We start from the raw sequence: 11,199 nt of genomic DNA, 5'->3' as shown, positions 1-11,199 counted from the left end.
AGTGGAGTCGACGATCAACACACACTATGAAAATGATGACCACATTGCCTGTTACTGTGATCAGGTAGGTGAGGAGAAGAATCAGGAACAGGAAAATCTTCAGTTTCTCACCAAGACTGGAAAATCCCAGAAGGATGAACACAGACACAGCCGTTTCATTCCTTTCCTCCATGTCCGACATCAGCCTTGTCTGTAAAAAGAGTAACAGTGAAAATAAGTGAATGGCATTTTTGTGTATTCATATTTTTTAAAGCCAGATGGAACCCTTATGATCTTCTAGCCCCACTTGGTACAAAACATATGACACAGGATTTTACCTAGGTTTCAGAGTAGCAGCCGTGTTAGTCTGTATCCGCAAAAAGAACAGGAGTACTTGTGGCGCCTTAGAGACTAACAAATGTATTAGAGCATAAGCTACAGCCCACTTCTTTGGATTTTACCTAGTAACTCCGTTACTCCCCTAACTTGTTGTCATAAGAACGGCCTAACTGGGTAAGACCAATGGTCCATCTAGCCCAGTATCCTGTCTTCTGACAGTGCCCAATGCCAGGTGCCCCAGAGGAAATGAACAAATCAGGGCAATTATCAGGTGATCCATTCCCTGTCATTCACTCCCGGCATCTGGCAATCAGAGGCTCGGACACCCACAGCATGGAGTTGTATCCCTGACCATCTGCGTTAATAACCCTTGACCGATCTATCCTCCATGAACTTATCTAATTCTTTTTGAACCCAGTTATATATTTGGTCTTCACAGTATCCCCTGGCAATGAGTTCCACAGGTTGACTGTGTGTTTTGTGAAGAAGTATTTCCTTTTGTTTGTTTTAAACCTGTTGCCTATCAGTTTTATCAGGTGACCCCTCATTCTTGTGTTGTGAGAAGGGGTAAATAGCACTTCCTTATTCACTGTCTCCACACCATTCATGATTTTCTAGACCTCTCTCATATCCCCCCATAGTCATCTCTTTTCCAAGATGAAGAGTCCCAGTCCTTTTAATCTTCCCTCATATGGAAGTTGTTCCATACCTCTAATCATTTTTGTTACCTTTCTCTGTAACTTTTCCATTTCTAATACATCTTTTCTTATATGGGGTGACCAGAACTGCCCACAGTGTTCTATGTGCGGGCATAGTATGTATTTATATAGTTGCATTATGTTATTTGCTATCTTATTATCTATCCTTTTGCTAATGGTTCCTAACATTGTTCGCTTTTTTGACTGCTGCTGCACATTGAGTGGATGTTTACAGAGAACTATCCACAATGCCTCCAAGATCTCTTTCTTGAGTGATAACAGCTCATTTAGACCCCAACATTTTGCGTGTATAGTTGGGATTACGTTTTCCAATGTGCATTACTTTGCGTTTTTCAACATTGAATTTCATCGGCCTTTTTGTTTTCCAATCACCCTGTTTTGTGAGATCCTTTTGTAACTCTGCTTTGCATTTAACTGTCTTCTGTAATTTTGTCTCATCTGCCAACTTTGCCATCTTTGTGCAGTGGCAGTCAAAAAAGCTAGCAGAATGTTAGGAACAGATAATAAGACAGTAAATATCATGATGCCACCATATAAATCCATATAATCCATAGTATGCCCACACATCCCAGAAATATATATTAGACATAGAAAAGGTACAAAGAAGCGTAATGAAAATTATTAGGTGTATGGAACAGTTTCCAAATGAGGAGAGATTAAAAAGACTGGGACTGTTCAGCTTGGAAAAGAGAGGCTTATGGGAGGATAGGTAGAGATCTATAAAATCATGAATGATCACCTTGTCTGACCTCTTGTATAACTTCTGCCATTGAACTTTCTCAAAATCATTCCTTTTGAACTAGAACCTAGAAAAACATCCAGTCTTGGTTTCAATATTACCAGGAATGGAGAATCAACCAAAACACTTGGTGAATGATTCAACTGGTTAATTCCCCTCACTATTAAAAACAATGTGCACCTTAGTTGCAGTCTCAATTTTTCTAGCTTTAACTTTCAGCCATTTGCTCTGGTTATACTTTTGTCTGCTAGACTGAACTATTTGTTCCCCGCGGCTGTGATCAAGTTACCCAGAGTTCCTTGAGTCTGTTACTATCAGTTATCTTTCCCAAAGCTGCAATCATTCTTGTGGTTCAACTCTGAACACTCCCCAATTTATCAACATCCTTCTTCAACTGTGCACTCCAAAACGGGACACAGGATTCCACCAGTGGTCGCACCAGTGCCAAATACAGAGGGAAAAGAACATCTCTTTTCCTTTTAAGTATCCCCCTGATTTTACACCTAAGAATGGAATTAGACTTTTTGGTCACAGCTCCGAACTGGGAGCACTTGTTCAGGTGATTTTTCACCATGACCCTTGAGTCTTTTTCATAGTTGATTTTCCATACGACTTATCCTATAACACAGGGATCGGCAACCTTTGGAACGCGGCTGGCCAGGGTAAGCACCCTGGCCGGCCGGGCCGGTTTGTTTACCTGCCGCGTCTGCAGGTTTGGCCGATCGCGGCTCCCACTGGCTGCGTTTCGCTGCTCCAGGACAATGGGGACTGCCGGAAGCGGCATGGGTGGAGGGATGTCCTGGCCGCCGCCCCCCGCCGCCCCTATTGGCCTGGAGCACCGAACCGCGGCCAGTGGGAGCCGCGATCGGCCGAACCTGCAGACGCGGCAGGTAAACAAACCGGCCCGGCCGGCCAGGGTGCTTACCCTGGCCAGCCGTATGCCAAAGGTTGCCGATCCCTGCTATAACATCTCACACAGTGCAATTTCAAGTTAATATAGTCCCATCTCCACACTTATGCTTGACCTGGAGTAATATTTTTCAATGTTTCATAGCTGGTGAACACTTAAAATAAAAAATGTTCACAACACCATTATATTTATTATAAACCCCATTATATTTACTATAAAGAGTAAAATATTTATCAATGATAACAATGATAAGCCTATTTAATACAGCTGCTACATTTGAGCTCAGAAACTTTTAAGCTTTTAATGACCTCTTATTTATTTGGGAAATTTTATTTTCTTTGCATCAGAATTATAATAAAAAAACTCAATGCCTCACATTTATCCTCACTTGCCTTTCATGTCACCACCCCCAGAGCACACAACTCATCAGTTGCCAAACAAAGATCTAATCTGCCCTCAGCATCCCATAAACCATACGATTGTATCTAGTAATTTCGCCAGTTAGCCCACAACTTGTGGTTGAAGTAGAGGCTATCTTCTCGGAAGACATCCAAACTCAGTTTAAAGACTTTGTGTGATGGAATATCCACCACATCTCTTGGTAAATTGCCCCAATACTTAATAACTCTCACCCTTAAAAATGTGCACCTTACTTCTTGTTTGAATGTGTCTAACTTCAGCTTCCAATCATGGGATATTTTTTTCTGCTAGATTAAGGAATCTTCTACTATCTTTTCCCCATGTAGGCACTTGTACATCACAAAGTCATCTCTGATCCTTTTCTTCAATAATCTAAAAGAAGACTGATTTTCACTACTATATTCTGTTGCTCCAGCACTCTGTATTCCTTGCTAAATTCTTTTTTTACCCCTTTTGTAGAGCAGTGACATAAATGCAGTAGCTAAAGTTCCACTTATATATACCTTCTAGTGATAGACTCAAGGAACTCAATCTATTCAGTTTAGCAAAGAGAAATTTAAGATCCTGGTGACTTGGTTGGAGTCCAAGGTACCGACATGAGGAGCAAATGGTCTCTTCTATGTAGCAGAGAAGCACATAATATGAACCATTGGATGGAAGTTGAAATAAGACAAATTCAAACTGGAAATATGGTGTAAATTTTAACAGTGAGGATAATTAACCATGTAACAATTTACCAAGGGTTGTGGTGGATTCTTCATAACGGACAATTTCTAAATCAAGATTGGATTTTTTTTCTAAAAGATCTGCTCTAGGAGTTTTTCCTGTGAAGTTCTTGGCCCCTGTTACACAGGATTTCAGACAAAATGATCAAAATAGTCCCTTCTAATCTATGAATTTCTGAACTGTGGAACATCAAAAAATAGGAAGAGGTGTACCTCAGTTCCATATCTTCACCTTTTCAGACTGGCTGAGGAATGGATGCTGTCATTTAGGAATGAAATAAACACCTCTCTCTCTCTTTCACTGTATTGTTCTCTCTCTCTCTGTCTCTGTTGCTCTTCTCAGCATGTTGCCTCTGTCCATCTGGGAAATAAACTTTGCCTTCAGACACTCTATAAATAAAGGTTTTGAAAGTGCTATGACTTCATCCGAGCTCCGGCATTACCAGTGGGAAATTACCAGAAGCAAGAAATCTCATAGGACACCATGAGATATGTGCCCAACTTGAATACAAAAATGGTCATCTTTTTATGGCTCACATTTTGAAAAAAGCCTAAGGAAGTTAGGTGCAGAGCTCCCATGGGATTCAGGTGCTCAAATCCCTTAGGAATCTTTGAAAATCCTACTATAAAATTTTAAAGAAGAACTGGGTGATTAATTCAGGTTTTTTGAATTTCCCAAATTTTGATTTTTTCATGATTTTTTCCATCAAAGTTTGGAATGACGCGATCAAAACAAACTGAAAAATATTTCTCTTAAATATTCACAAATGCTTTACCCATTTTGAAAGCACGTCAATTGGTTATATTCTTAAACAAACAGACTGTAGGTGGAATAGCAAATTAGTGTGTGTTTGTGAGTGTAGCTGAGTGAATAATGACTTTCAGTTCGCTTGCAATTGAAAAAAAATAAAAATGGTTTGAGGTTGAACCAAAAATTAATATTTTTTTTTGGTGACTGCAAAAGTAAAAAAACAACAAATTCTTTTACATCAAATGACACAACTGAAACACATTCTTTCCATTTTGACCCTTTAAAAATATTTCTATTTTTAAAAAATAAAAGGGAGACAACATTGTTTTGCTCAAAAAACCCAAAACATTTCATGTGGAAAATGCTGCAATGAAATATTTTGATTAAAAAAAAAAAAAAAGTGGTTGACCCAATTCAGTGAAACCAAAATGAAATTTCCAAAACCTTTCAGTGTTGCTAAATCAGTGTTTTAGATCAAAAAGTGTTGAGCATCTGTATGTGTGTTATACCGTGTTTTTGTGTGAATTTCTTGATATTGAGTGAGGCTAAAATGACATTCTCTTTACCACATGAAATGGAAAGGTTAGCCTATTGTTCCAGTAGAAGATTGCGAATAGTATTATCTTGGAGGCCACGACTAAAGAAGAAGAGAGAATAAACTTCTATCCAAAGATAAGCAACACCAAGTCAAGACAACTGATATTATTGCAGTAATCATTAAAGTTTATATCAGGAGTTCTCAAACTGGCGGTTGAGACCCCTCAGGGGGCCAAAAGTTTATTACACGGGGGGTCACGAGCTGTCAGCCCTGCTTTGCATCCAGCATTTATAATGGTGCTAAATATATTTAAAAGTGTTTTTAATTTATAAGGGGGTGGGGGTCACACTCAGAGGCTTGCTATGTGAAAGGGATGAACCGTACACAATTGAGAGAACTACTGGTTTATATGGTATCAGAAACTCACTACAGGCCATGCTTGCCTGAGCATTGGTTACATACGTACAGTTATAATCTAGGAAGATTACAGGGTTCTACAGTTTTTCTCTGAGTAATGAAATCTCAGTTATGTCTATTAGGCCCTGTTTCCTCTATTGCTGAGACTTTCCAAGCCACTATGGCGATCTGGACTCCTGATTCTGCAATCTGCCAGAGGACTGGAGAATAATCATAGAAACCAACTTTATAAAGGGAAACAAGGTGGATCCAGGGAATTTTAGACCTGTCAGCCTAACTTCAATACCTGGAAAGATACTGGAACAAATTATTCAACAATCAATTTTGTAAGCACCTAGAGGATAGTAGGATTATAAAGAATAGCCAGCATGGATTGTCAAGAACAAATCATGCCAAACCAACCTAATTGCCTTCTTTGAGAGGGTTACTGGCCTAATGAATGTGAGGAGGCTCTAGAGGTGATGTATCTAGATTGTAATGCCCTTGACACAATCCCACATGGCAGTCTCATATGCAAGCTAGGGAAATGTGGTCTAGATGAAATTACTATCAGATGGGTACAAAATTGGTTTAAAGACCGTACATAGAGAATAGATATGAATGGTTCATATATAATGGGGGTCCCACAGGCATCAGTCTTCGATCCAGTACTACTCAATATGTTTATGAATGACTTGGATAATTAACAGAGTGCTTATACAATTTATGGATGACACCAAGCTGCGAGGGCTTGCAAACACTTTGGAGGACAGTACTAGAATTCAAAATAACCTTGACAAATTAGGCGATTGGTCTGAAATCAACAAGATTAAATTCAAGAGAGACAATGACAAGTCAGTACACTTAGGAAGGGGAAAAAAACAATTGCGCAACTACAAAATGGACAACATAGCACTAAGTGTTAGAACTATTGAGAAGGATCTGGGCCTTAATTAAAAACTTTCCAACCAGAAGTAAGGTGAAGAGATAAGAAAATAGGCTGAGATTTTCAAAGAAGCCTGAGTAAGGCACCACACTTCCATTGAATCCAAAATAAAAACTCATTTGAAAATTCCAGACCAAATTAACTACTTCATGTGTAAATTTGGGCAAGGCACTTAGCCTATCCTGTGCCTCATTTTCCCATCTATAGATGCTGGGGGGTGAGATTGTGAAGATAAAACCCATCAATGATTATGAGGCACTTAGTGGTTGTAAACTCAGTGTAACTCGCTTCTGTCAATGTTGTGTCTGGTCTGCGGAGCAATACACATGGGCATCCAGTGTTTCCTAGTCCAGCACTTTTCAAAGAATGAAATAAAGAATTTGAATTAATTCCCCAGACAATAGACTTGACCAAACATAATTTTTTTTTAAAGTAGATGTAGAAGAGGCTATTGCACAGAATTTGGCTACATGTCGCAACACTGATTTATGCTTTTCTAATTATTATTATTACACGTCTTGCCTCCATCAAGAAGCACAACACAACTTGGGGAGCAACTTTGTCCTGTTATGACTGAAAGCAACTCTCAGGGCAAGTTGAACACTCTTATTTCTGAGACTGTAGATGAAGGGATTGAGGAATGGGTACACTACGGTGTTCAGCAGAGCCACCCCTTTGTTGATTTCCAGAGATAAGTATCCTGAGGGACTGCCATACAAAACAAAGCAGCTTCCATAGGCCATCGCTACAACAGTAAGATGGGAAGCGCAAGTGGCAAAAGCTTTCTGCCTCCCCGTGGCAGATGGGATTCTCAGTATAGAGTAGAAGATGCAAGCGTACGAGATCGTGGTTAAACATAATGAAGTCAACACTATGGCTGAGAGCAAAATGGAATCCACCCTCTTAATTAGTTGGGTATCGGTGCAGGAGAGTTGGAAAAGGGGGTTCTGTCACAAAAGAAATGGTTGATCACATTCGGTCCACACAATCTCAGATTGTACACCAGGACCATCCGTAAACCTATAACCAGGAAACCTCCCACCCAAGAAACAAAAACTAGTTGAATGCAGAGTCTCTGTTTCATGATGGCAGCATATCGCAATGGGTGGCAGATGGCAACATAGCGGTCAAAGGACATGACCACGAGAAGGATGAACTCCGCAGCTCCCAGGGCAAAATAGAAGTAGGACTGGGCCATGCAGGCAAGGAATGAGATGGTTTTGCTGTCTGAGAGAAAGTTCAACAGCATCTTTGGGTTTGTGACCGAGGTGAACCAGATCTCCAAGAAGGACAGATTGCTGATGAAAAAGTACATGGGGCTGTGGAGTCGGTGATCCACCCACACTATCAGAATGATTAATGAGTTCCCGGTTAGTGTGACCAAGTAGGTCAGTAAAAGAACAAAGAAGAGAAACATCTGGAATTTGTCACAAACTCCAGAAAACCCCAAGAGCATGAATTCAGCCACTGTGGTTTCATTTGCTTCCTCCATTTCCAATTTCAGTTTCCCCTGTAGAAAGAGCAACAATAAAAAAATAAGAGCATGAACCTTTATCTTTCACATTTATGGATTCAACCACAATGTTTTGGAGCAGGGAACGGTAACCTTTGGCACGCGGCTGGCCAGGGTAAGCAGGGTAAGCAGCCTGGTGGGCCGGGCCGGTTTGTTTACCTGCCGTGTCTGCAAGTTTGGACAGTCGCAGCTCCCACTGGCTGCAATTCGCTGCTCCAGGCCAATTTAGTGGTTGCACTTACGTTACTATTAACATGTAACTAAATTCTAAGTATGCTTTGTGAAATCTGTAATTAACTACCAAATTCTCACAAATCAATGAGGCACTACCAGAGATAGCTGGAAAAAAACTAATGTTTTCTCACAATTCGAAACCTGACTTTGCAATTTGAAAATGGACTGATTTTTCATGTTTTCAAATTTCCTGAAGCCGTTTTTTTTAAGTTTCTTGGGTTTTGAAAAATTGAAAATTCAAAACTTTAAAACTAAAATAGTACAATGGAGTATGAAGGGTAATTTAACACAGTTTAACCTGAATTGTGTGCTGATAAAAACCATACCTTTTCATTGCAACGAGAAAACTATTTTTTTTAAATCAACCTAACTCAAATGTGCCTAGAGCAGGGATCAGCAACCTTTGTCATGCGGCCCACCAGGGAAATCCGCTGGTGGGCCAGGATGGTTTGTTTACCTGCAGCGTCCGCAGGTTTGGCCGATCGCAGCTCCCATTGGCCACGGTTCGTTGCTCCAGGCCAATGGGGGCTGCGGGAAGCAGTGACCAGCAGATCCCTCGGCCCACGCTGCTTCCCGCAGCCCCCGTTGGCCTGGAACGACGAACCGTGGCCAGGGGGAGCTGCCATCGGCCGAACCTGCGGACGCTGCAGGTAAACAAGCCATCCTGGCCCACCAGCGGATTTCCCCGATGGGCCGCATGCCAAAGGTTGCCGACCCCTGGCCTAGAGTAATATGTAATTCTTTTATTTATTTATTTATTTATTTTGGAAATTTAAAGAAAATAATGTTTTAAAATGTATAGAACACGACCAAGAAATAAAGGAATTATGTATAGTCTTATTTCTAATATTCCAGCATTAACAACATAGTAATATGAAGAGTACAAAATAATTGGTTTATATAATATTTAATAGAAATATATAAATCACTAAAGTTTGGCTTTTCAAGTAAGCCTAAGAGAATTAGTCACCAAAGCCAAGTACCCTTCAAAGGGATTTGCATGTCTAGCTCCCTTAGGCAGTTTAGAAACCTCAACTTTTGTTCATGTTGTGTTTTTAACACCTTCAGGACCTGCTGAAAAATGTTACAAAACTACTGGGTAGAAGCAGTGAAAAGGAATCATTGTTAATAAACGTAGTAAATGCAACTGTAAAAATACACGCATGGAGCACACTATAAATTTCACATTTTATATAACCAACTTTTTACAGAATCCAATTTCTACCTACAAATACATTATCCCAGCCTTTGACATTTTAGATCCAAAATGCATTTTAAAAAAATAATGCTACTAGAAGCTCTGAATTTATTTGAGGCCAAAGTCACAAGTATATCCATTCAGGTATATTAAATGAAAATCCAAATCAATGGATTAAAAACACTGCTAAAATCTGCAAGATATTATCATGGTGAACACAATCCACAGATCCAAATCTTCAGAAGGTATAAATTAAAATTCCACCTTCATCTGATCCTTAGCCTCGCTCAGAACAGTAGGGAAACCTCGCTTATTGTGTTTGGGTTTAAATCTTAGTTCTTACAGCCCAGAGAATCCTAAATGTGTAGGGATTTCTTTTTCCTGTTTATCATTTTGCTCAGGGACTCTTTGAACTCTGTGTTTGGGATGGTATAGATGAAAGGGTCTAAAACTGGAACTAGGACTGTGTTGAGTAAGGAGACCACCTTGTTTATCCTAAAGGAAGAATGAGTCGAGGGTCTCATATACATAAATATCAGTGCCCCATAAAATATATTAACCACTGTCAGATGAGCAGCACAAGTAGAAAAAGCCTTTTTTTGGTCAGTGGAGGAAGGGATCTGGATGATAGTAGATATGATAAAGATGTATGATGTCAACGTGAATAGAAATGCACTGCCCTGCAGTATGACAGTTGTTATAAAACCTGTGAACTCTATGATGGATGTGTCAGCACAAGCCAGTTTCAGAAGTGGCCCAAGGTCACAATAGAAATGGTCAACTCGATTGTCTCTGCAGAACGGCAGGATACACACTGGCAGAAAATGGAAGGGAATGATCACAATTCCTCCAAGCCAACCCAGAAATGCTAAATGGAAACAGACTCTGCTAGTCATGATGGTGGCATGATGCAATGGTCGGCATATAGCCAAGGAGCGGTCGAAAGACATGGACGTCAGGTTGACCGACTCCGTAGTGCCCAGGGAGAAATGGAGAAAAACTTGAGCCATGCAACAGGAGAAACAGATGGTTGTTCTGTCCGAGAGTAGGTTGGCCAGCATCTTTGGGACCACAAGCGTCGTGCTCCAGATCTCCAGCAAGGAGAGGTTACAGAGGAAGAAATACATCGGAGTGTGAAGTTTTTGATCAGCCCACACAACTGTGATGATGAGGCTGTTCCCCACAAGAGTTAAGAGATACATGAATAAAATGACACCAAAGAACATCATCTGCATTCCATGAAGATTGGGAAATCCCAAGAGAATGAACTCACTGATCATTGTACCATTGCCCATATTCTCTCTCTCTCTCTCTCTAATGGGAATAAGAAATTAAGAAACATTTTAGATTTTACTACAAAGTATTAGTCTCAATTTAGTTATTTCATAATATTCTTTGCTAGTCTTTGCTGATGAATTCCTAGGGATATCCCAACTTTTCTTTTTGGTACAGTTGTAAGGATAAATAAATGTAGTCGACTAGATCCATCCAAACTTGTGATCATTTCACTCATTTTCAATGCAGATGCGCCAGATTGAGTGAGAAATGAACTTGTATCCTAATTTGTGCCTTGAAGAGGGCAGCCTTCAATTCCTATGAGAAATATTTTGGTATTTTGCTGTTCTTTGGAGAAAGAAAAATCCTCATCAGGAAAACAAATATGTAATTAGTAAACGAAGAAGGGCTTAACCCTGCTGTCACCCATATAGTTAGACTTCCAGGCTCGGACTGGATCCCGGGCTCTAGGACCCCGTGAGGTGGGAGGATCTGAGAGCTAGGGCTGCAGCCCAAG

The 11,199-nt window shown here is 40.2% G+C and overlaps 1 protein-coding gene and 1 pseudogene across 1 annotated transcript; both read right to left on the bottom strand.

Annotated features, from left to right (window-relative positions):
- Positions 1–55: 55 nt before the first annotated feature.
- Positions 56–7,954, bottom strand: LOC112125933 (annotated as a pseudogene).
- A 1,809-nt stretch (positions 7,955–9,763) lies between these two features.
- Positions 9,764–10,702, bottom strand: LOC113407751 (olfactory receptor 6X1-like). Its single transcript, XM_026657751.1, has one exon. The coding sequence runs from the start codon at positions 10,700–10,702 to the stop codon at positions 9,764–9,766; it is 939 nt and encodes a 312-aa protein (XP_026513536.1).
- Between the last annotated feature and the right edge of the window lie 497 nt (positions 10,703–11,199).

The sequence above is a fragment of the Terrapene carolina genome, unplaced genomic scaffold (assembly GCF_002925995.2).
Source record: "Terrapene carolina triunguis isolate 2854851 unplaced genomic scaffold, T_m_triunguis-2.0 Scaffold293, whole genome shotgun sequence".
In the NCBI taxonomy this organism is placed as follows: Eukaryota; Metazoa; Chordata; order Testudines; family Emydidae; genus Terrapene; species Terrapene triunguis.
The sequence above is the reverse complement of the archived record's forward strand: the minus strand, read 5'-3'. Positions and strand labels throughout refer to the sequence as shown.